Below are 26,491 nucleotides of genomic sequence, written 5' to 3' on the forward strand. Positions count from 1 at the left end.
GTCAAAACAGTGAGTTTAAAATAATCAGTGACTAAGCCAATCCCCAAAAAACAAAGGCCAAATGTTTTCTCTGATATGTGGATGCTGATTCATCAAGCGGGGCGGGGCAAGGAAGAATGGAGGAACTTTAGATTGGGCAGAGGGGAGTGAAGGGAGGGGATGGATATGGGGGTGGGAAAGATTGTGAAATGAGATGAACTTTATTACCCTGTGTACATGTATGATTGCACAAATGGTGTGACTACATCATGTACAACCAGAGAAATGAGAAGTTGTGCTCCATTTGTGTACAATTTTGAGTTGAAATGCATTCTGCTGTCTTGCGTAACTAATTAGAGCAAATTTTTAAAAATCAAATAGTAAATATGTGAGAGGTGGTTTATATTTGAAAGGAAAACCATATGTAAGAGAAAACAGGAACAAATTAGTGTTTATAAATATGCATATATATATCATGAATCATAAAGATGGAAATTATTTTCTGTTTGATGTTAAACTATGTAAAATATATGCCACAAAAATGTTAAACTATGTAAAATATATGCTACAAAAATGGAAGATTAAAATTATTTCCCTTACTTGCAAATATTACCAAATTATAAACCATCTTTGCTGACAATAAAGCAAAGAATAATATTAAGTTCATGAATTCTGTTTATCTTCCTCCCATTTAAAACAGATACATCTTTGAACACAAAGGATGCCAAAGAATCATGTTTATCAATAACTGTTCACTGACGGATGATTCAGAGTATTATGTGACAGCTGGTGATGAGAAATGTTCTACTGAGCTCTTTGTGAGAGGTAAGATGAAATTTCTTCCTATGGTCATCATTACTCCCAGTACATCATTACTCCCAGGGGTAATCACCAAAATGAAAGGCCAGGTGACTTCTTCAGAGATAGCAGCATTTCTAGAAAGGGTTCATCTTGGCTGTTAGATTGGCCCAGCATTGAGGCCTCCTGTACTGGCAGGTATCAGGAATCCTAATGATTCTTCAGTTGTCTTAACACTAAAAAAGTCAAGGGGAAAAAGAACAGCTGAGTAAAACTGCCTCATAGTTTTGACTCAAGCCAAGCCCTGTTCTGCACGATAATTGTAATAGTTATAGCTTCTGAAACCCAACAGACTTCACTGGATGATCTTTGTTCCACACCCTCCAATGATAACAAATAGGATTCTCTTGAAACCAGCTTCATTATAAGAGGGCATTGGTGGTTTGCATCAGTAGACCATCATTGACGAAGACATTGTGAAGAACTGGAGGGGTGAAATGAAGCCACACATCACTTATTTTTTTTATGAAGCCCTCTGATGACAGATAACTCTGTAATCTCTATTCTTCTTTAAGAACCAAAATCAAGAACTTTTAGTGTTATCCATTCTCCTTATCAGAAGCATCTACCACCTGGTATCTTATTGGTTGAAAGAAGGATTTTGATACATATTTTATCTGCTCTGTAAAACAATGATTTATTTAATTTGGAGTGCTCTGAGAAAATGGAGAGAACTTTCTTGGGGTTGTCCTTTTTTTTTTTTTTTTTTTTTTTGCTGAGAACAGACATTAAAAAAAACCTCACCTCCTATTTACTTACTATGACATGAAACATAGGTGATACTTTGGTATTGTTGGATTTTCATTTGTGAACAAGTCAGGGTTTGGGAGATATGTTTTGGATATTTAATGATTTTGATTTCTCCCCTTTTCACCCTAGAACCTCCAATTATGGTGACCAAACAACTGGAAGATATGAATGCTTATTGTGGGGAAAGAGTTGAATTGGAATGTGAGGTGTCTGAAGATGATGCCAATGTGAAATGGTAAATAGTTTTCCTGATGCCTGTACTTTGTAAATTTTTGAACCAGGGGCACCTAACCACTGAGCCATATCCTCAACGCTTTTTTTTTTATTTTGAGACAGGGTCTCACTAAGTTTCTTAGGGCCTTACTAAATTGCCGAGGCTGGCTTTGAACTTGCAATCGTTCTGCCTCAGCCTCCTGAGTTGCTGGGATTACAGGTGTTCACCATTGCATGCAGCTCTGTTCACTTTTAATAGGCAAAAATAGTGTCTTACTAGTTAATAGAACAGAAAGTACACATGGCCTTATGCAACAGACTCTTGACCTTGTAGAGATCTCAACCTTAGTAAAAGATGACAACTAAAACTCTTCTATGATCTTGGGGTACTTTTCAGTTATAAGACTGAGAAAAGATCCAGAAATCTGTATTGGTAAGGAAGTAGGAAGGTAGGCACTTATAAATACTCATGTTACCCTAGTCTGTTTGACTCCAAAGACCACAGATACTCTGAATCTCTACACTAGTCTTCTTCTTCTCACTATGCCTTACTGACAACTTATATGGAAAAACACATATTTTTTTCAATTACAGCCTCATCACTGTATTATTACAGCACCCCCAGAAAAGTATTTTAGACTGAGAATCACCAATTTATTTTAAAAAATTAAAAAGAGCCAGACTGGGGATGTAGCTCAATGGTAGAATATATGCTTAGCATATGTGAAACCCTAGGGTTGATTCTTTGCACATTAAAAAAAAAAAAGTAAATAAATAAATAAAAGGGTTTTTTTCCTGGTCAGGTGGGGAGTGTTTTCTTACATGTTCCCTGTGAGTAATCTCAAAAATCAAAGACTAGAAGATTCAAAATCTTAAAATGAAATGCTATGTCGACAAGTAGAGTAAATTACACAGAGGAATCTGTAGTAATTGGTACAGAGTACATTGTTCATGCTAATCTATTGTCAAAGCTATCTTTAAAATGTGTCAAGAACCCAGAAGGGGGTACTAACCACATTCAGCATCTTCATTTGATTGGCTTATTTTCTCTTAATATTATATTTGTAGACAATACTTGTTATAATAGGAATCCATCGGCAGATAGATTGATATATTCTTTTTTTTTGTTTTTGTTTTTTTTTGTTACCAGGGATTGAACTCAGAGGCATTCAACCACTGAGCCACATCCCCAGCCCTATTTTGTATTTTGTTTGCAGACAGGGTCTCACTGGGTTGCTTAGTGCCCCACTGTTGCTGAGACTGGTCTTGAATTCGAGATCCTCCTGCCTCAGCCTCCTGAGTCGCTGGGTGATTGATATATTCTTTAACTTGGCAAATTGTTCTTGTGTGTCTGGCATCTGCCAGAAACTCTGTGAGACTCCGGGATAAAGTGAGAAACAGGACTAATGAAGTTTGTTTCTGGGAGTTGTTTTATAAAAGATTTTATGATCCATATTAACTCAGGTTTAAGAATGGCGAAGAGATCTTCCCTGGTCCGAAATCAAGATACAAAATTAGAGTTGAGGGCAAAAAACACATTTTGATCATAGAGGGAGCCACAAAGGCCGACAGTGCGGAATACTCAGTGATGACAACGGGAGGACAGTCATCTGCCAAACTGAGTGTTGACTGTAAGTAAGATTGCTTGGGTGTCTTCTGAGTTGGTGGGCTAATCATGTTGTGCTCATTAATCCAGTTTTAGGAAAGTTCCGATCTACTTGATTTATACCTGTGGCATTTTATTTATTTATTTATTTTGTACTGAGGATTGATCTCAGGGGCACTGGACCACTGAGCCACATCGCCAGCCCTATTTTTGTATTTTATTTAGAGACAGGGTCTCACTGAGTTGCTTAGTGTCCCGCCGTTGCTGAGGCTGGCTTTGAACTCGTGATCCTCCTGTCTCAGTCTCCCAAGTCGCTGGGATTACAGGTTTGCGCCACAGTGCCCAGCTACTTGTGGCATTTTTGAAGATGTGAAATAGAATTCCATTTTAGCTGAGTGTCTATGTCAGATCAGTCAGGGTCTCTGAGAAAGGAACCAACTACTCAATTTAATAGTAGAGCCCCAATACCATGAAGAAAGTATAAAAAAAAATCACCAGCTAGAAAAGTTACCCAAAAGTTTCTAATCCCAAGACCATAAAAATAGATGGCAAATACTTAGATATCAAATCTGGATAGTGTTTGCTTAATCTACAGGTGAGCATACTATCTAGTCATTAAAGAAATAACCAACACTCTGCAATTACATTTGGGGTAAGAAGAAAAAATATTCAAACCAAGGGGACATAATTGAGAGCACACAACCAAGGAGTAGGAGCTTATCAGTTAATAGACTCTAGAGCTTTGAGAAAACCTATGTACTTTCCCAAATGTCCTCTAACAGTAATCACTTCTCAGTGACAGAATCTGTCCCAGTTTGCCGTGAAAATTAAAGCAAAATGTCAGGGTGAGTGGTAATACTTGCAGAACAGAAACCTTGTTTCCTTACTTTTTGTTGGCCCAGTTGTAGTTTATATGATCCCAGATTTGTTCAGAAGCAATCTCATTACACTTCTCATGCTTCATGGAATTATGGTCATTTTCGTTTAATATCAAAACATTTTTCAACCACAGGCAGATCCTTGCCTTGATCTTTGTATCCATTTAAAGCAAGTACAGCCAGTTCTGCTCTAATTCAACATATGCATTTCTAGTAATCGTTATGCTGTGCAAAATTGTGCAATAAAAATCACAGAGTTTACTCAAGAAATGGAAACAAGGGGCACAGCACTGGAAGGACTTTGCTAGAGACACATTGTAAAACGAAAATAAGGGCCTCATTTAAAAAAGTGGCATAATTTACCCATATTAAATGATCAACACATATGACAATAATGACAGCACTTTACCTTGAAAAGATCTGGCATTTGCTTGTGGAAGCAATGCTAGAAGGGTTGGAGCTCACATGCTATTGCAAAGAAGGAGGAGGATCATTTGAGATCAGATGGATAGTTGTAATTTCCAGTGTGAACAGATGTGGCTTATAGGTGAACTGAGGTTGCTGATACACGTTTGAGGTGTGCTTAGGTACATTTGGTGCAGCCTCTTCTGACTCAGTTCTGCTCAGTGCCACTTTCTGCATTTGCCCACTTAGGGGGGATGAAATTGTGTAAAATCAAATGTGTGAAATTTATATTATACCCTAACTGTCCTCTAATGTATCAGTTGCACTGGGACAAATTCTCATCTTCAAAACAAGCATGATAGCAGAAGTGAGAGTAGCATTGTGAAATGCCATCATGCTGGCCTGCCTGGAGTTTGGGTTCTGCACTTAGGATGCTCTTCATCTCTACAGTGAGGCCTCTGAAGATTTTGACACCTCTGACTGATCAGACTGTAAAACTTGGGAAAGAAATATGCTTGAAGTGTGAAATCTCTGAAAACATATCAGGAAAATGGACTAAAAATGGCCTGCCTGTTCAGGAGAGTGACCGTCTGAAGGTTGTTCACAAAGGAAAGTAAGCAAACTGGGTGCCACTGGCAAGGGTTGGTAGCCATCTCCACCTTCCCCACTTCCTCAATTACATACTCATACAATTTCTGACTGGAGAGTACTCATAGGGAGATGATCTACTGCCAGTTCTTTGCTTGCAACTAGCAAGAACCTGTGGTTTCTCTGTTGTGCATAACGTCCTACTTTCAATCCTGTATTTGTACCTCACTGGGGTTCTTTGTTTGCAACCCATTGACTGATTTTTTGCATCTAAACAAGAGGTTGGAGAAGTGATACTGAATTCTAACTGAAAAGCTGGTCAAAAGCATTAACTACCCCTGACCAATGTTAAAAAAGATTTGTAGTAGATCATTGGTTTGAACTTTGCTTCTGCCCTAAGCCCAGCCAACCAAGTCAACATGGAGTTACTCATGATGACGTTCTACACCACTATGCCAAAACTAAGTTGCTTATCTGATCTCCCAAGAAATCTAGAGAAAGATAAATAATAGCCAAATCCCAAGCAGACCAGTTTTAGTGGGCATGATAAGGAAGTCCCCACTGCTTTAACCTGTACAAGGAAAACAATCTTGAAATAATCAAATTTTTGTTGTTGCTGTTTTCTTCAGCTCTTTTCTGTCTGTAAAGCCAACCTCTTCTGCTCAGCTCATCAGAACACTCATTCTGCCTTCTAGAATGAGGTGTTGCCCAATTCCAGAGTTGCCAGCTAAGATCTTTAAACTAAATTTGTTTAAATGTTGTCTTTTGACACCAGTAAATGTCACATTTTTCTTCCCTTTGGAGGTGGGCATAATATCCTAGAATCTAGCAAAGATCTGAGATAAGGATCTTAAGTTTGGACCAGTGGGCTCTTATAAGATCAAGAATGGACTTTTGGGAAATCCACAAATCCTCTGAAACTATGAGAAAATTCTGTGTGTGTACAAAATACACACTTTCTGTAGAGAAAGGGTCCATAATATCCATCTGATATTCATTAAGAACTCTTTTGACATGTAAAACCAAAGTCAAGATTATTATTAGTTATTTGGTGTAGCATTATTGAGATGCTGTGTCTTAGTCTTTAAAGTTATGAGAAGAAAAAAGAATAATAGACTCTTGCATACATAATAAGCAGGTTTTATTTGTAGAACTATTTCTATGTACTCTAAAATAGATCTAATTTAGGTCAATAAATAGGATAATTAAGACTTCACATTCATTCTTTCTCTTTTTCTCCACCCCTTCTCTTTCCCTTCCCTTCTCCCTCTCTCATCCATGAAAGAAGTAAAACAGATAGAAGACAGGTGTCTTTTTAGTTTAGGTCATATGTAGGCTAAGTCTTTGTAGAGTCTTAGAAATGTTTTTCTCATTTCCTTAGAGTCCACAAATTGGTTATAGCCAATGCTCTCATTGAAGATGAAGGTGATTATGTGTTTACACCAGATGCCTACAATGTTACTTTGCCTGCCAAAGTTCATGTTATTGGTGAGTAGATAAAAGAAATCAGTGCATAGTTGTATTCTTATTTGTCTGTTCTAGTTTACCTAGGAATTGTAATGTATTCAAAATCATGTGATATTTAAAGAAAAAATATATATCCTGGTTATTAATCACTAATCATAAGTACTTGGTTCTTAAATCTTACAATGGAATAGTTTTGCAAGGTGCTGGGCACCAACTACCTTAACCCTTCTTATGCTCTTTTTAGTCAATTTTTTAAGGCTGATTATTACCAATGTTTAATATTAGCCAGTCACTAATCAAAATAGTCACATGGAAATGACTGTCTGATAACAAAGGCCATGCTTAATACTCCAGATCCTCCTAAGATCATCCTGGATGGTCTTGATGCTGACAATACGGTGACCGTGATTGCAGGAAACAAGCTTCGTCTTGAGATTCCTGTCTCCGGAGAACCACCTCCTAAGTGCATTTGGAGCCGAGCAGATAAGGTTTCGCTCTCTCTCTCTCTCTCTCTCTCTCTCTCTCTCTCTCTCTCTCACACACACACACACACACACACGCACACACACACAGGCTATCCCACTCCTTGTACTCCTTTAGTCAGATGAAGAGAGAAGGCAAATCAAAGTATAAAAGAACAGCACAGATGTAATTTCTTTGAAAAAGAAAGATGACTGGTTTTCAGGCAGATCTGATAATCATTTACTTTTCATATTCTAACTACCTACTATGTAGTCAAGTGTGCTATTGTTCCTAACGAACAAGGTCCCATCTTTCATTCTGTTGATGCTATGGGGTAGGATAGAGGAGAAATAGTGAATTTTTTAGATAAGTATATAAATAAGAGATCAGAGTCCCTCTGGATAGCAATTCGCATTATAAAGATGATAAAAGAGAATGTCACGAAAGCTAGTGGCTGCATAGTCAGTGGCAGCCTCTGAGAATGACAAGGAACCCCCTAGGTGACGGTGAAAGGGAAGGGATTTCCAGGTGGAGGCCATGCAAGCACAAAGGCCGGAGGGAGAGAACAAGCTTGGTGTGCTGGAGGAATAGAAAGAAAGATGGCGCAGCTGGGCCAGAGTGAATGAGGAAGAGAAAAATAAGATTGGAGTGGAATAGGAGCACTGCTCAAGGCTTCCTGCAAAAGAAGAGAAAAAGAAAATTCTGTTTTTACATTTGAAAAGTAGAAATGAAAAGCGGACTTCTACTTCCAGTCAGAATCAAATCAGAGGAACCTGATATATATGCTCATCTGAAGTAAGCCCCCAGATTGACAAAACACAGGAACAATGCTTTTCAAGACAGTGGACACCAAACAATGAAAGGCAGTGACCCTGAATAGGGAAACAGGTGTGTCTACAATTGTCCCAGCTTCCTGCCTTAAGAGAGTTTCCAGGCAGTGTACCAGGAAAAGAAACCTAGACAGATTCCAAGTTTAGGACTCCCTTTGTATAAGGACACTGCACAGCTGGAGTTCAGCAGAGCCATACTGGAGGAGTTGCACAGAGAGAGCCCTGGAGCTCCCGAGAGGGTCCCTCTCAAGTATTCAGCAGTTATCAATGCACGTTTTTGAGGAAACCACCCAGGACTGAGGAAAGAACCATCAGAGAGGATTAAAAAGAAGAGGGCATCATTCACACAAGGCCAGGAGTAGTGCCTGGCCCTCCTCAGAGCAGACTGAAAACTTCATCCTGCACAGTGCATTGAGGAGACTCATTCCAAAGGTTTTGCCTCGGTTGTGGGAATAATTAGCAGGACACTGCTCAGGACATATCTAACAAATCAGAAAAGCAAGCCCTAAAAGGTTCAATCAATTTCCAAGTAATTTAATTGTGTTTCAGAACAAAGCTCAAGATTTGGAGTACAAAAGTATCAAGCATCCAAAAAGGTAAAATTTGTAATATCTGCCATTGGTCAAACATCACAGTAGAGAAATGAATGGGAAGCGTAACCATCTTGCACATGTATTAGAAATAGCAATCAAGGACATGAAAACAGTTCATTGTATTCCAAAGTTCAAGCAGATAGGTGGAGAAATGTCAAGTTCTCCATTCAAAGTAGAGAAAGTATAATAAAATGGAAGAAAATGAGTGGAAAAATATTTATAAAGACCCAAGTCAGGGCTAGGGATGTGGCTCAGTGGTAAAGTGCTTGCCCAGCATACATGAGACCCTGGGTTCAAATCCCCAGCACCAAAACAAAAAAAGACCCAAATCAAATTGTCTGGAGGGTAAAAACTATAAATAAAATGTCTCTATATAAAATGCCTCAGATAAAAATATAGGGTGGAATTAATAGCTAATTAAATACCCCAGGCAAATTTGAAGACACAGTAATAGAAACTATCCAAAATAAAACATAGGATAGAAAGAGGGGCATCCAATTGGACTTCTGATTTCTATTCTAGCATGTGAGGAGCTGGAGGTTGCCACTCCATCATCCAAGAAAAATGCTGAACAAACTGGAAAATGAACAACTCCTAGATCTGTCAGAGAAGTGAGAGGATAGGCAGACTGCTGGCCCCGACACTGGAGAGACAAAGGCAGAGACAGAGATTCACAACCTGGGAGCAGAAACCCCTGTCTTGGAAACCAGTGCTGAGAGAGGAAAACATAGACTGTAATTGACAAATTTCTGGAGGCTCCTTGAGAAGAGCCTGAGAACTAAAAATTCCAGGGGGACCCTGTCATGGCTAACCCCCCCACTTCTTTCAATTTTACTTCCAGGAGCTCTTCACAGTGAATCCTGGAGAAAGATCCCAGCAGGGGCAGGAGAAACCATTTTGAAATATGATAGAGCATTCTCTTCTTAACAGGCAGGGCCTGCACTGGGGAGAAAATAATTTTACCAGATCCTAACTTGCTGGTGTTTATCAGAGCCTACCCTACCTGGGGGAAGGGAAAGACCCAACTCTAGCCGCCTTAGACCTTCCTGTCCTGCCTAAGGGGTGAGGGTCAAGTGAGAAGCACTGAGACCAGTCCAGGGATATAAACTCACCAAGAGGTCTCACTTTATCTTATTTAAAAATGAGCAAGAAACTTGAACAGACACCTCAAAGAGTGTATACAGATGGCAAATAAGCATATGAAAAGATGTCCAACATCACATGTTAATAGTATATTACAAATTAAAGCAATGAGATACCAGGACTCACCTATTAGAATGATCAAAATCCCAAACAGACATACATGCAATGCTTGCCAGTATGTGGAGCAACAGAGCTCTCAATCTTTGTTGGCAGGAACGTAAAATGCTATGGCCACTTTGGAAGAAAGTCCATCAGTTTCTTTCAATATTGAACACGTTTTCCATATGATTCAGCAATTTTTTCTCCAATATTTACTCAAAGGAGTTGAAAACTTAATATCCACACAAAACCCTGCGTATGAATATTTATAGCAGCTTTCTTCATATTTGCCAATACTTGGAAGCAACCAAAATCTCTTTCTGCAGGTGAATGGATAAATAAACTGGTCCCTTTTGGTGTCCTCTGTGTTGAAGCACAATCACTATGTATTTCCCAGATCACAAGAAGACTACAAAGTTGTATCACTCATGAACAGAAGAAAAAACTTCTAAAAAATATTTAGCAGATCAAATTCATCAACATTTGAAATGAATGATGTATTTTTCCAAGGAAAGGAAAAGTTGGTTTAACATTTGGAAATGAATAAAGTTTATGATATTAAGACACACAATTATCTCAATAAACACAGCAGGGGCTGGGGAGATGACTCAGTCAATAGAGTGCTTGCCTTGCAAGCACAAGGCCCTGGGTTTAATCCCCAGCACCAAAAATAAATAAATAAAAATAAACGAATAAATAAATAAACACAGCAAAAATTCGACAAAATTCAACATGCATTCCTAATTAAAAAAAAAAAAAACTCAACAAACTAAGAAGTAAAAAACTTCCTCAACCTGATAGAAGACATTCAGTTGTCATCCTACTTAAAAAAGACTGAATTCTTTCCTCCTAAGATCAAGAATAAGAAAGAGAAGATGTTTACTATCATTACCTCTAATCAACATTGTATTTGAGCTTCTTGCCAGGGTAACCAGGCAAGAAAAATAAATAAAATACATCCATATTGAAAAGGAAGAAAGTAAAGAAAAGGAAGAAGTAAAACTGACTTTATGTGCAGGAGATATAGTATAAAAAAATCTACAAGAACAAATGTTCATAGTGACTTTATTTTTAATATTTAAAATCTAAAAATAACCCCAAATGGATTGACAACTTTTAAGTACATTTATGCAATTTTAAGTGTACTCAGCAATAAAAAGGAATTAGTAATTTATGTAAGAGCACAGATGAATCTCAAAATAATTATTCTGAATGAAAATAGACAAAATATTTTAAAAGTCATTTTTTAAAATGCTTAAAAATTGTCAGTATCAAATGTTAGCGAGGATATGGAAGAACAACTAAACTTCCAGACATCTCTGGTGGGAATGCAAAATGGTACATCCACTTTTCATGAATTGCACTAGAACTGTTTGGTAGTTTTTAATAAAGTTAAGCATGTACTTACTATGTACAACTCTATGATGCTCTCTCTAGTTATTTACACAAGACAAATGAAGACACATAGCTACACCAAAACCTATACATTAATGTTTGTAGAAGCTTTGTTCATTTTTGTCAAAACCTAGAAATGACTCTAAAGACCAGTTGTACCAATGTGCAGCTTTTATGCTGTGATCAGTAACACATGGAATGTACAATAGAATACAACCCAGCAATAATAAAGAATATACTAGTAATAGAGTCAGCAACATGAATGAATCTAAAAAGCATCATGCAAAGTGATGCCAGATTCAAAAGGCAGTATATTGTTTGATTCCAGTTATATGACTCTTGGGAAAAAGACAAGCTTTAGGGACGGATATTAGATAGTAGTTGCCAGAGACCAAAGTGTAGGGTGTGGGTTGTTTGCCAAGAAACATGGAGGTACCATTGGAAGTGACAGAAATAGTCTTTATCTTGATAGTGGTGATGATTACACACTGCATCAATTTGTCAAAATTCATAGAACCATGTTTCTAGAAAGCATAAATATTCTTTTATAGAAATTATAGCCCAACAATCAAACAAAACAAAATACAGAAAACTGAGGAGGAACATGTAACAGCACCCTAAATATTTTCTTTCCACATTAAAATAAGGAAGGACATATTTTATAATCTTAGGTTAGCATTTGGCTACATTGACTGAACTTTGTTTTGTTATAAAATAAAAGAATTATGAAAACTACTTTGGGTATTCTTACTGTTGTCTCAATTTTGTGTTGTTGACCTACATACAAGTCCTGATACAACACAAGAGAAAGTTAATTTAATAGTTACTGGCAAATTCCCCAGTTTCTAAATTACCCCAATATTCTCTGTTTTTCCTCTTTGTGTATTTGCTATTATTTGTCATATGGAAAATATGACCTGAGAATCTAAAAATGGTTGTTGCTTTAAATTTCAGGTTTAATAAAGAAAGTAATAAAAAAATAAAGAAAGTAAAACAAACAAAAAAAATAACAAAAACCCCCAACTTCTCTCTGTACTTTGGGAATTATTTATTCTTCAATGTCCTTATTGGAAATGGAAAATTGATATTCAACTACTTGAATGGAAAGTTGACCTGGTCACCTTCTTCAACCTTTTTCATGTTTTTAAATTTTCAAGACATCTATGGAAACTAACAAATCATTATTTGTTTCTGACATGTGTCTGAGTATTTCTAATTTCATTCAAGAAGAGACTCTTCTTCTAAAGTACACTGTGCCCTCCTATTTTCAGTCTTCCAACTTTCCCTTGGGAGAACTGGTTGATGGGCTCTGGGATCTAGTTCTGCTACTTAGCTGTATGGGCTTGAACAGGTTAAGTCTTTGATTCCTCATGTATAAATGGGATACTGCCTCTGTCACTAGAGTTCAGGGAAGATTAAACGAAGAAAATACATTTTGGGCATTAACACCATGCCTAGCCAAGCTGAAGTATCTCTTCTTATGTGCATCATGCCACATTTTATTTCCTTCTTGTCAGGCTATTATGGAGGGCAGTGGCCGGATACGAGCAGAATCATATCCTGATAGCAGCACCCTGGTCATTGATGTGGCTGAAAGAGATGACTCTGGTGTTTACCACATAAATCTGAAGAATGAAGCTGGAGAAGCACATGCAAGCATCAAGATTAAAGTTGTGGGTAAGTCCTCCTGGTGAACAAATGGATACGTATAGATCAGGAGTAGACTTTGCCAAATGATGATTGTCTCAGGTTTTCTGGGTAGCCAACAACAACAAAAAAAACACCACAGTATAGATATATTTTATAAATCCCTCTCACTTGCTCTTTCAACCTTTGCCACTTTCTTTTTTTTCCTTCCATTTCCTTCCTTTTCCTTCCCTTTCTCTTCTATTTTCTTACCTGGAGGACTTTGCTTTGGAGGAAAGAGTAGCTAAAGGTTAATCATTTTGAATTGTTGATCATTAACTCTGCAAAGTTATAATCCCTTTTGTTGCCCTTTAAAAGTCATAGAAACACAATTGCTAAATAATTTCCCATATCACAATCCTTGTAGAGGAATAAGATTTGTCTTGGTCCTTAGTGTATTTTTCTTAAACCTAACTAAAACCAAGTAAAATAAGTTCAGTCAATTATTGGTGTTTCAAGGTTTCAATGATCTCCCTTCTCATTTGAGTTTTCCCTTAAGAAACATATTTCAAATTGGCCAATAGTGGCCACTTTATCAGGCACTGAACTTTATTTACAAAACATGATAACTGCCATTTCTAACTTGGATTTCTATTAGTCAACATCTTGAATTTTCCAACAAATATAAAATTTGCTGTAGTTAGTCCTTGATTTAGTTCTTCTGGAAGTTCATTTGTAGTTTTAAAACAAGAACCACTACCACCACTATCTGGCATCCAGGCAATAATTTCTTAGTTGCCATTTTCAGGGAAAGAGCAAGAGTCTTAGGTTTCACATAGAGCTTATTATGTTGTAACACTGGTTTAAGGGATTTGGAGACAACATCATATTTATTTTTATTAGGTTCTCTTTCCCTTGCCCCCAAAATTTGAGCATAACTTTTGGTCCAAATTAGTTACTAAGTGCATTTCAGGAAATATGGAAAAGTCTTTGAAATAGCAGTTTCTGTGATTATTACCAAAAATAAACAAACAAACAAAAAAAAACCCCTATTTTCCTCTGTACTCTTTCTTCATTTTATTTTATCTCCGCCCCCGCCCCCCTTTTTTTTGTCTGCTACAGACATCCCTGATCCTCCAGTTGCACCAAACGTGACCGAAGTGGGAGATGATTGGTGCATCATGAACTGGGAACCTCCTGCCTATGATGGAGGGACTCCAATCTTAGGTAACTGGATATTGATCCGTAACTGCTAGTCCCTGTAACTGCTAGTGCAGTTGGTATCCTCTTTATATATTTTAGTGCAGAGTATATTTTTTAAATTTTCATTTACAAGAATACCTATTATAAATATGACTTTATCCATTCAAATTGAAATGTATATATTTTGAGATACTCTGTAATTATGTGAGCTTTAAATAGGTCTGATGAATATCATCTAATTCATTCCCTAGTCTCTTTTTTGTTTATCATTTATACTCAGTAACTAATTTTGAATAACTGTAAGTCTAACTTTCACTGTTCTAGTCAGTAAGTGTCTAGTTCCATAGGGTTATGGCATGAAGAAATTTCTTTTAGCTCTAAATGCTTAAAACAATTTGCTTCCCCAATTGCATAAGAATTTTTTTCTCCTTGCTAATAATCAGACTCACAAAACTAATCATTTCCCCATCTATCTTCTTTGTTGAGGCTCAGAGCCAATATAGTTGGCTTAAATTTAAAGACTATGTTGCCGCAACCATACTGGTTACGTTACTATGGCCTATTTGTGTGCAATCTGTTTTTTTTTTTTTTTTTCTTTTTCTAGTATGAGTTTAATTTTTTCTAGTGGTTATTTTATTTTTATCTTTATCATAGATTGTTAATGTTTGTATTCCCTATAATCTCTTTAATAATTGATGGAATAAAGTGGGTTGAAATACATACATATATGACTTTCACATACCATGCTGAGAATATACAAACTTTTAAAAATGTTTAATATCTGACAAAATTCAATTTTGGAGACCAAGGGAAAAAATCTTCAGTTTCCATTTTGTGTACCTGTAGGATACTTTATTGAGAGAAAGAAGAAGCAAAGTTCCAGGTGGATGAGACTGAATTTTGATCTCTGTAAAGAAACAACTTTTGAGCCCAAGAAGATGATTGAAGGCGTGGCCTATGAGGTCCGCATCTTTGCAGTCAATGCCGTTGGAATCTCCAAGCCCAGTATGCCCTCTAAGCCCTTTGTTCCCTTGGGTGAGTCAAAAGAATCATTATTGCATAGTACAACTCTTCCCTTCTGACGTCTAGCTGGGAGGCTTCTCAGAGTGGTGGGTGGGCAGGAGGTAGGAAGTGGTTAAGGCAATTTTCAATCTCGTAAATTTAAAGATACCTTTGGTAGAATTGAGTATCTTCATAATGTAGGCCCTAGAATTCATATCCAGAAATCCAGTGACAGTCATAGGTGACTCCAGGAGTCACCTCTCACTGAAAACATGGAGCCAACTCCATTGACATAAAGGTACTCTCCATTGGTCCTTCCCAAAGTATAAGCAGACTTTGGTGTACATACTACGGTGTGACTAAAACAAATTAAGATCAGTTCAACAGCCTGAACTTGAAAACTAGTCTCTTTGTTTTAAGGTTGTGCCTTAAATGTAATCTTTTTTTTGTGGAGGTTGGGGGACGGTACTAGGGATTGAACTCAGGGACAGTCAACCACTGAGCCACATCCCCAGTCCTGTTTTGTATTTTATTTAGAGACACGGTCTCACTGAGTTACTTAGTGCCTCACAGTTGCTGAGGCTGGCTTTGAACTCACAATCCTGCCTCAGCCTCCTGAGCTACTGGGATTACTGGTGTGCACCACCCCACCCAGCCCTTGAACATAATCTTTTAAACCAAAAAAGAGTTGGTTCAATGTAGGCAAAGAAACAAAAGATAAGATGTCTCCACTGTTTTATGGTACTGAGATGTTTTTTTCAATAGAAATAAAACAGTGTAAGTGTTTGTATTTTAAAATTAGAAGGTTGTAAGAAATTTACTCTGGATCATTAGATCCCAAACTTTGACTTCATTGACCTCCCAGCCTCTCATGCCAACCACCCAATTTAGAGAAAAAGTGTGACCTCATTGCCACAAATCTTGTGTTGATCATATCGTTGTACTACACACAACCATGCCCCAGGAGTTTTGATTGAATTTTATTGAGCTGTGAGGCTGCTGTCCTCATTTTAGTGGTATCCCAGTTCACTTTATCACAGTTCCTGTGTCATAACTCTTTAGATAATAGTTTCTTCTGTTTCTGTTTTTTTCAAGCTGTGACCAGCCCTCCTACTCTCCTGGCTGTCGACTCTGTCACCGACACCACTGTCACCATGAAGTGGAGGCCCCCAGACCAGATTGGTGCTGCAGGTTTAGATGGCTATGTGCTAGAGTATTGCTTTGAAGGAAGTAAGTACAACTAGCAGTCACAATGAGTAGCGTCCTCGGTAGGTGAGGTATGCCCCACTTCCTTTGGTCTTTCAAGGGAACTCATCTCTTCCCCACCAAAAATGAGATTGAGTCAAAGGTCGTTCTTCTGAGGTGTATAAAAATGTAGCTCTTCTTTAGTCCTTGATGCTAACAAACTGAGACCTCAGAATATCCTAGCTGGACTGTAAAACTGAACACACATGATCCAAGTCATAGGAGGTAGGTAGGGCCTCTGACAAAACTCCAGGATCTTCCACTTTGGGAATGGGTGGGATTGCGTTGTATCAGAGGACAGTGAATGCGTAGTTGAGATGAAGCATGCTGGAAATTTTAAAACCTGTGCCAAGTGGAAGTTCACTATCAAAAAAGCTGCTTGTTTGGGTTAAGAATAAGAGACTACATATTTGGCCATCTGGTGATTACCTCTTGCATTCTTAAGGGAAAAAAGAAGAATTAAGAATGACTTTTAATTTTAAAGGAAATAGCATTAAATCCCAGAGAGTATGAGAAATAGTTTCAACATGTGGCAGTAACTTATCTCCAGGATCAGGTATATGAAAATTTGACATTAGAAAATATGGGCCAGAATTTACCTGAAATCCAAAAAGGTGTGACAGTCACCACAGCCTGTTGCTTTCCTTGGCTTCCGACTTGCCATGACTAGAAAGGGATGGCATTTGAAAAGGGTAAGTTAAACTACCAGCTCTGGACTCAGCCTCCACCCTGGGTGAATGGTAGGTAAACGATCCCCCAGGGAAACCTGTTCATATTCTACAAAAAGGAGCCCAAGGTGTGACCTCTAAGGAAACTCTTTGGACCCAAGTTTTAACATGGATGCTCCAAGTGAAGGAAAGAAGCTACAGAGCACACCTGGGAAATGGGGAATACGAACACAGATGTACCCTCCCTGGAGGAAGACCAGTGTGGAGAAAAAAGCTGCGAGATTGAAATCCCAGGCCCTGGATTGGGGCATCAACAGAAATGATCGTTGCTGGCCAGGAGAGAAGAAGAAAGGGGAATGAAGTATTCTAGCATCACTGAGTTCCTTTCACATATACTCCCTCGAAAAGGACCATGCTTGTTTTCTCCAGGGCTTAGAAAAGCACTAACCAAAACCCATGGGGATATTAGAGGGAAGGTCCCAGGGTTAGCCCAGCGAGGGAGGGGGCAATGTCACAAATGCAACAGGAAAGTTCTTGAGAACTTCAGAATATGGTTTATTCCCATTTCATTTGTCCCCTTATTTAAAAAAAATCATGAGCACTGCACTCCGCTTTTTATACTGCCCAGCCAACAGAATTTCCCAGTCTTATATGTGATGTGGCTGCTGAGCACAAACCTTGTGTATGTATGAAACAGAGCCAATTCTTTACTCTTTTCTTTCTGATAGGTTTAAAAAGTAAGAAGATACAGCAAAATGATAGATGGCTGTCATTTTGATGTTACCCACCTTAGATAAAATACAATGAAGTGTATTTTACGAAATTTTGTGTGTGGTCTGTGTAGATATATATGTATATACATCTATACATATGTATATGTACACAATCATTATTATGTATCTATTTTGCCACATAACGTTTTGGAATTAGCTTTCTATGGAAGTTCTTTCTTAACGTGTATATCTTTCTTCTTGCGGTCTTTTCTTACTTTCTTTACATGGCTGCCTTATTCTTTATTCTCTTTTAATGCCTGTTGTCCTCCAGACTAATTTTCTGTAGTGTTTAATGCTTTTGGATATGTCAGGTCCATTCTAGAAGAGAAATCTTTCTTGTATAAGATCGTGTGTTGTTTTTGACTCTTTTTCTTGTTTTGTTTTGTTTTTTTTTTCTTTAATGCCTGCAGTATTTTACTCGTTTTTTGTTTCCTTCGCACTCATTTCTTCTTTCCTTTCTTAAAAATTCACCTCATGTAGTAAATGACTTAACATATTCCTTCCACGTCCCCTCAGACTTCATTTTTCTTTCTTTCCGTCTCCCTCAGTTAAAGTGGCTCAAATGTGAAGAGGCGGGTGATTTTTGTTCCCTCCTGATCACTTCCTTCCCTTTTTCTCTTGGATATTTTTCCTTCACCAGTTCTTCACTCTTTCCTACCGGTTTTCTCACTCTCGTATTTTCACTCTCATTATCTCTTGACTGTGAAATACCAACAGTTGCTTAAAGGTTTATCTTTTTCAAAGTCATAAATATTTTTTATCATCCACACGCCCTCTCACTGGCCAGGCTGTCTGGCTTCCTGACCTTTCTCCTTGATATTTCTGGTAGGTTGGAAGAGGTGGGCAAAGGTTCCCAGACCCAGTCAATCCTAACCCCACACCCCAGCTCCTTTCCTGTACCAAGAAAATCACCACCCCAAAACAGTGGGGCAGGCCCAAGACCACCCTGTGAGCCACCCACAGGGAATGTAGGGACCCAGGCAGACCCAGTTTGTTTTCTTGACAGAGTTTGTTGTCCCAGCCTCCTGAACTGCTGAGCCAGATTCCATGTCCATTAAGAACCTGGTAAAACATGGCTGAGCCAAACAGAGGCTGACCTTATCACAATGCCCACACTCCCAGATTCTGATGAGGGAGCCCCACCATGGGAGCATCATGCTCCCGGAGACTAGGGAAGACCCTTCCAGGCTGAGGTGGCAGGGACAGGTACAGGATAAACTTTAACTGTGTGCTGGTTTCCATGGATTCCAGGGCCTCCTCCTCTCCTTTCAGGGTTGCTTTATTCTCTTTACCTTCTTCCCACAGCTGGAAATGTCCCAGCTTCCTTTTTCCTCCTCTTCTCTTTTCTTCTCCCTCCTCTTCTCTGGGGCAGGTGTCTCAGGACAAAACCCATAGGCTGCCCAGGGCAGGCTGTGCCTCTCCCGAGGAACCCCCCTAACACGTTTGGTCTCTTCCGTCACTGCTCTGAAGACAAATCTCTGCATATTTTGCATACTTTACTAACAGAGAATGCTGACTACTGATACCATATTCTTCTGGTGTGAAAGTGGGTGTCTTTAATTAATTTTAATGACGGATTCTCAAAGGTACATCAGCAAAACAGTCTGATGAAAATGGGGAGGCTGCGTTTGATCTACCAGGTAAAGTATTCTGCGAAGCTCTTGGCCTTTCTTACCATGTGATAACATTCCTAGGAATTCCCATGACCGCCTGTGAAGTGCACCCACGGCCCACACAACAAAAAGCCCTAGAGCTGGGGGAGGAGGAGGGGAGCTAGTCCTCGGGATCCAAGCCTTCTTTTGTCCCATGTGCATAATGCACACTAACTTTTACAGCCGAAATATTTGTAAGCCCTGGATATTGGGTTTAAATTCTCTTGATGTTGTAGACAAAACTACTAAATGCTAAGGGGGGAAAATCAGTTTTTTGACTGAGAACGAAGAATTGAGCTGACTCCATGTGAGCTTATCGCTCATGAACTGCTTCCCGTTTTGTGAATATAAAGATCTCTTCTTCATGCACAGATTCTCTATGTTCATATTAGTGTCTCATAATCATGAACCCACCAAGATAAAGTAGGGAAATTATGTGATTATAAAGGTTGAAGTCGCTCATGAGAAGAGCCATTTTCTATTTCTCTGAACTTTAATGTATACAAATGACTAAATATCATGATCACATCAATCATTATAAAACCAAATTGGAATAAAATTGCTGCAAAACTCTTGGGGATAATTATGATTATTCAGGATACTTCAATCCTGAGTAAGAGGTTTCTCCGAAACAGCAAAATTTGATACTTTATTCTTCCTGTTGTTTATGTTAGCCTTTTTAGGTCATTTTAAAACTTAAATATGTGAAAAATGCCCACCCATGTAGTCCAAGTTCAGAACAAAGTCATACTCTTTCCAAATGATTTGATTAGGAGCAAAATACTAAGTTGGAATTGACTATAATTGCTAGGGTGATTTCTTTCACTAAACATCATTCTCATTCCTCATTCTTTTCTTTCTTTCCTTTTTTTTTTTTTTTTTAATGGATTTTAGCTGAGGACTGGATAGTTGCAAACACAGACCTAATTGACAAGACCAAGTTCACCATCACGGGTCTGCCGACAGATGCCAAGATCTTCGTTCGCGTGAAGGCTGTTAATGCCGCAGGTGCCAGCGAGCCCAAGTACTATTCTCAGCCCATTCTCGTGAAGGAAATCATAGGTAAGTGTCCAGGATTTCAAAATTTGGTCTCCCTTTTACATTGTTGGCCTTTATTTTTTTAAAACCTATTTCTCAAACTTTATTTTATTGTTTTTTTTCCCCCTTTGGTATCTTACGAATGCTTCTTAGAATTTAGAAATTAACGAAAATAGGTCCTTGGGAGCAGTGTGGGAGGTCAGCTTTGAGTTTATAATTTGCATTCTGAGGACCAGTTAATTAAATTGACCAGGTTCTAGGAGTCAGCTCCGGTGGGGCTGCCCGTTCACCTTGGAGAAAGAATTTGTGTTAATGCAACAATACAAAGGATTACCACACCAGCAGCTGGGCTCAGACGGGTCTGCAAGGTCAAAACCATTTCTATAATAATATGAATACATTCTGGCCCTTTTCCGTGTTTTAACATCTGCACCAATGGTGTAGAAGTGAAAGTGAATAAAACTGTTGGTGCGTTAGTGTGAATTAAGTGTGTGCCACCAAACCGTACTAACCTCCACACACTCACCGTTAAAATAAAAGGGCCAGTTTTGTCATTTTGCCTTAAAGCACTGTTGATGAAGCATCAAAATTATTAATTTAATTAAATCTTGGTCCTTAAGTACATGTTTTTTTCCTAGGCTCAGGTGACAATGAAATGAAAAGTACGAAGCACTTATGTGTTAGCATTTAGAAAATCTGCACAATTCAGTGGAGTAGTACTTTCTAGATTACTAGTACATGTTATAAAATCATCCATGGAAGCTGGATACGGTGACATGTGCTGATAGCCCCAGCTACTTAGGAGGCTGAGGCAGGAGGATTGCTTGAGCCCAGGAGTTTGGGGCCAGCCTGGGCAACATAGTGAGATCCATCATTTAAAAAAAAAAAAAAAAAATCCTGCAAGGGGGAAAATGCCTGAGTTTTAATTTCTATGTGATAATAAATACAGTCCACATTAAAAAAAAAAAAAAAGCTTTTATGGGTCTATAATAATTTGTGTGTGTTCCAAGGACTGAATCCTGGACCTCATGCATTCTGCTAGCAAAGTGCTCTACCACTAAGCTGCATCCCCAGCTATAACTTTTGATCTGTCATGGAGTGCTGGAACCAAAAAGTTTAAGAACCCCAATCTAGGGGAAAAAACCCTGGATTGAGAGCTTGGATAACTGGGTTGCCACAAGGTTTTATCATAGTCTCCATGTGACCTCCGAAACCTTCTGGGAATGAGTTGGGTAATGGACAGACAGATAAGTGGGTAGGTAGATAGATGAACAGATGGATGCATGGAAACGAGAATGGGTAAAGGAAAGCATGAAGCATATACATTTTCTTAGTCTTTTCTGGAGTCATTCTGCCTAAGTTTAATCCTATTTCTGTCATCTGTTGGCTATGTGATCTCTGACAAGAGACATGATTTTTTTAAAGCCTTAATTTCTTCACCTGCAAAATAGGGATAATATTAATACTATATCAACATGTTATGAGAATTGAATAAATTAGTTCATGGTGCTTGCTTAACAGAGCTTGCTATATAATAAGCCTTCGATATATGTCAACTAGTATTATTACTGTTGTTTTTGTTATTATTATTATTATGGTATAATCTGCTGTGGGATCTTGCTGGGTCTCTATGTCCTCATATGTAATGTTAGGGAGTTCAAGGGCCTCCAGTTTTCCTTCCAACCCTAACATTCAGTCGTCACCATCATCATCTCATCATCATCTCCAGACCATGGCTGAGCTCTTAAGTTCTCAGCCATTATGCTAAATGCTTTCATGGACGACTTCATTTAATCCTCACAACAATGCTATGAATTAGAATTAGGTGTGCTGTTGTCATCTCCATTTTACTTAAGAGAATGCTAAGAGCAGACCCACTGTTTGATCTAGGACAGAAAAGCCAAGTCTTAGGTGCAGTGACTAAGCCCAATGACTTGGGAGGCTGAGGCAGGAGGATCATGAGTTCAAAACCAGCCTCAGCAACTTCATGAGACCCTGAGGAACTTAGCAAGACCCTGTCTCAAAATTAAAACATAAAGAGCTGGGGATGTGTTTCAGTGGTTGAGCGTCTCTGGGTTCAGTCCCTGGTACCAGAAAATAAAAAAAAGAAAAAGAAAAAGCCAATCTCTCTGACTCCAGAGTCCAGTTGGACACCTGAACCTGGTTCAAGTTCTCGTCCTGCCTATGACACCTTGGGCAAGTTACTTAACCTGTGCTTCTGTTGATAAAGTAAAAACATTACCTCCCTCCTGAGAGGACTGTGAGGTTGAAATTATTCACATAGAGCATTTAGCCCAGTTTCCATCACATCCTGAGACATGCTTTATCCCTGAGAGCCCGTGAGCCTTAGCCTTCCCATTAAGTCTGCTAAGCCCCTGAGCCTTAGCCTTTCCTGCATCAGCATGTTCACTATCTTCATTAATGAATGAATATTAGTACCCAGGTCTGTCTGTTAGATACCACACCAGAGACACACAGGGAGAAAGTGACTATCAAACTCCAACAGTCACTTAAATAGCAAATGCTAGATGCTCAAACTGTCTCCCCCTGCTGAGAAAGAATGGACAGTCCTACCAGCTAAACTGGAACCTGTAGGTCTTTTCTGGAATGTTCATTGGAGAACATTCTTACTAATAGAAACTATAAAAAATATGTATAGGTCCCAAGGGAAAGCTTGATGATTTTTTTTTTTTTTTTTTTTTTTGTGAAGTTACTTTAGGTCTAAATGACAGTAAAAATACAAAGTTGTGCTAAAGTTAGGGAGGTCAAGGATACATTTTGTGGACTCAAAATAAAACATTTCTGCTTGAAGAAACCCGTCTTGACCAAAGTTGCCATATATAAGCTGGTGACACATCCAAGATTGTATTGCAGACCCTGAGCACAAGGAAAGGCCATTACCTCACAGTCCTCTCAGGAGGGAGGTAATGTTTTTACTTTATCAACAGAAGCACAGGTTAAGTAACTTGCCCAAGGTGTCATAGGCAGGACGAGAACTTGAACCAGGTTCAGGTGTCCAACTGGACTCTGGAGTCAGAGAGATTGGCTTTTTCTTTTTCTTTTTTTATTTTCTGGTACCAGGGACTGAACCCAGAGACGCTCAACCACTGAAACACATCCCCAGCTCTTTATGTTTTAATTTTGAGACAGGGTCTTGCTAAATGCCACTGGGTTTATTCAAGGCCATTTCTAGGATACTGTGCTGATTCAAAATTATGCTATTTTAACTTCCCCCAGAGCCTCCAAAGATTCGCATCCCAAGGCACCTGAAGCAAACCTATATCCGCAGAGTTGGAGAAGCTGTCAATCTGGTTATACCTTTCCAGGTAATAATTCAGGGGTCCCTCATTTTCCTTTTCCAGGCCTGGGGTATTTAAGAAGGGGAGGGGCTGTTCTAGCATTTATGGTCTGCATGATTCAGGACATCCTCAGAGGGAGAGTGAGTCAATAATGGAAGAGGTTTGGGAAGTGATTAAGGGATCTCCTACCATAGAAGTAGAGAAATCTATAAAACCACCAGATTTTTTTTTTCTGCATGAAATAAATGAGATATAATCTTGCCCAAAGTTCCGGGACTCTGGTGGGCAGGAGGGGAACATCACAGAGATAACCAGATGAAGGAATGCCTAGAGGGCCTCTCTGGTCCTAGCTCTCTGTCACACCCATCCTTCTTAGCGAAGCTCTCAGTGTAACATTCAAGAAAACAATACATGCTTAGTTTCCACAGTGACCCTGAACCAAACAAAATTCCAATAAGAGGGATAAACCAAAATGTGAAATCTGGAGGCCACTAAAATATATGCTCGTTGTTAAATGGTGGTTCTAATAAAAGAAGCTGTTGTCCACAGGATTAACCAGGCTTTGCTTACAGTGATGAGTTTTGGTCTCACATGTACACGTGTGCACACACACCCTGCCTCCCGACTCACCTGACTATCTTTAGGCCTCTAGGCAGTGCTGTTCAATAGGACTTTCTGTGAGGTTCTGTGTATGTCCGAATGGTTGCCACAAGGAACTAATGGAACTGAATAGGTTTTTGATTTTTCTTTAATTTTAATTAATTCTAACTTAGTCACGGGTAGTTCATGTCTATTATATCAGGCAGCATAGTCTTGAATTAGAATTTAGGTCTCTGCACACATGTGCACACTCACACACACACACACACACACACACTCACAGAGCTCTGTTCAAACCCAGGTTCCCATGAAAGCCAAGCTAAGAGGACAGCCAATTCTGGTTGTGTCGCTGCATCCAGGCCGAAGACTTAGAAGAGGTGGTATCTACAGCATGCACAGTCCCTAAATCAGAGCAAAAGCCAAGGCAGCTAGGCAGAGCGCAGCAGGGAGGGAAGGGCTTGGCCAGGCTCCTCCACTTCCTTCCTCCCAGTCTCAAAAGGAGCATGTCACAGCAGGCAGGAGACCCAGCACCAGCCACAGCCCTACTCAGAGCTGGCTGCTGACCCTGCCCTCCCATGTCCACATCATTTCTACCACCAGGGCTCATTCAGCCTCCCAGATCTTGGGGTCTCTGTATGCATCTTCCATCACGGGGTCTGGGAAGTGGAAAGAGCATGAGAACAGGGACTCTTAGGTCTGGCAGACCAGGAGCCTGTCAGCCACCAGGAAGGGCCATGAGAATAATGTGCCCTGTTTGTATGTCTGTGTAACCTCTAGAGCTCTCGGACGTTTCCTCCTTTGATCCTTAGAAACACCCAGTGAAGCAGGGGGTGTAGCTCAGGGTAAGGGAAACACCCAGCGAGGCAGGAAGGGTAGATATTCTTACCCCCACTTGAGGAGGGAAGAAATTGACAATAAGAGAAGTTAAGTGATTTGCCCAAGGTCACACAGCAAGTAAATGGTAGTGCCTACAGCAGAGTCCATGTCCCCTGTCGCTGCTTCTGCAACTCCATATGTTATTAGAGAACTCAGTTTTCCTCCAGTAGCTAAGGGCAAGTTGTACCTTTAAGGAAATAAGATGTGGAACTGTTTTTCCTTATGTTTTTTTCTTTTATTTTAAGGGGGGCACGGGTAACCAGGGATTGAACCCAGGGAAACTCAACCACTGGGCCATATCCCCAGCCCTATTTTGTATTTTATTTAGAGACAAGGTCTCACTGACTTGCTTAGTACCTCGCTTTTGCTGAGGCTGGCTTTGAACTCATGATCCTCCTACCTCAACCTCCCGAGTCTCTGTGATGTTTTTCCCTATCTTGAATAACATTGTTCTCTGCAAGTCTGAGCACCCCCAGCCGTTCTTCAAGCTCCACGGGCAGGAGTTTAATGTGTATCTCCACATCCCATGTCAGAATCCAGCCCTGAGCCACACGTCTGGAACACATTAGGAAAACCGTGCCTTAATGAATTACTGAATTAATTTCTGAGTTAACACTTGGTTCTTGTCTGTAGGAGTAAGCCTGGGTGCTCAGAAATTCTAGACATTCCTTGGTAATAGAAACTGAAAACTCATGCCCTTGAATCAGCTTGTAATTTCTTTTTTAAGTCTGGTCTTCAAGAATAGCATCAGCAGCCAGAGCAGAGAGAGAATTTTAGCAAGTCTGAGGTGAGCAGCAGAGTATAGTGGATAATAATCATTAACCTTTAGATGATATTAATAAAATACTCCTGTAGTATGCAGAAGTTTTGTTAGGCCTTCAATCTTTACAACCATCTTGTGAGATAGGTACTTTTCTTGCTCCTATTTTACAGATTGGGAAACTGAGGCATGGAGAGTCAAAGTAACTCTTGCACAAGGTTACATGTCTATTAAGTGGTCCGGATCCAAATATAGAGTCCAGAACGTCAGAGCTCATACTCTTGACGATTAGCCTATGTTCTGCCGACTTTGAAGCCAAGTAGATCCGCCTGTGTAACCTAGTTCCAGCACTTAGCTACAAGGCCTTGCCAAATCATTTAATTCCCCTATGTAGAGAATGAGGCTGATGATACTTTTCTTGATGTGAAGATCAAGGAAGATAATAAATGTCATGCATATGCCTTGCACTCAGGAGGCAGACAG

At 39.3% G+C, this 26,491-nt stretch overlaps 1 protein-coding gene across 5 annotated transcripts in view; it reads left to right on the top strand.

The window, feature by feature from the left end:
- Mybpc1 (myosin binding protein C1) overlaps positions 1-26,491 on the top strand; it is an 82,720-nt gene that overhangs the window by 43,278 nt on the left and 12,951 nt on the right. For all 5 annotated transcript variants that reach the window (XM_047551251.1, XM_047551247.1, XM_047551250.1 and 2 more), the window contains 12 exons: positions 680-804; positions 1,717-1,822; positions 3,265-3,431; positions 5,140-5,302; positions 6,659-6,765; positions 7,099-7,232; positions 12,784-12,943; positions 14,015-14,119; positions 14,942-15,130; positions 16,193-16,327; positions 20,330-20,497; positions 23,711-23,799. In XM_047551251.1, coding sequence (XP_047407207.1) covers positions 680-804; positions 1,717-1,822; positions 3,265-3,431; positions 5,140-5,302; positions 6,659-6,765; positions 7,099-7,232; positions 12,784-12,943; positions 14,015-14,119; positions 14,942-15,130; positions 16,193-16,327; positions 20,330-20,497; positions 23,711-23,799 — 1,648 coding nt within the window. The remainder of the gene's footprint in view (positions 1-679; positions 805-1,716; positions 1,823-3,264; positions 3,432-5,139; positions 5,303-6,658; positions 6,766-7,098; positions 7,233-12,783; positions 12,944-14,014; positions 14,120-14,941; positions 15,131-16,192; positions 16,328-20,329; positions 20,498-23,710; positions 23,800-26,491) is intronic.

This window comes from Sciurus carolinensis, chromosome 4, assembly GCF_902686445.1.
Source record: "Sciurus carolinensis chromosome 4, mSciCar1.2, whole genome shotgun sequence".
In the NCBI taxonomy this organism is placed as follows: Eukaryota; Metazoa; Chordata; class Mammalia; order Rodentia; family Sciuridae; genus Sciurus; species Sciurus carolinensis.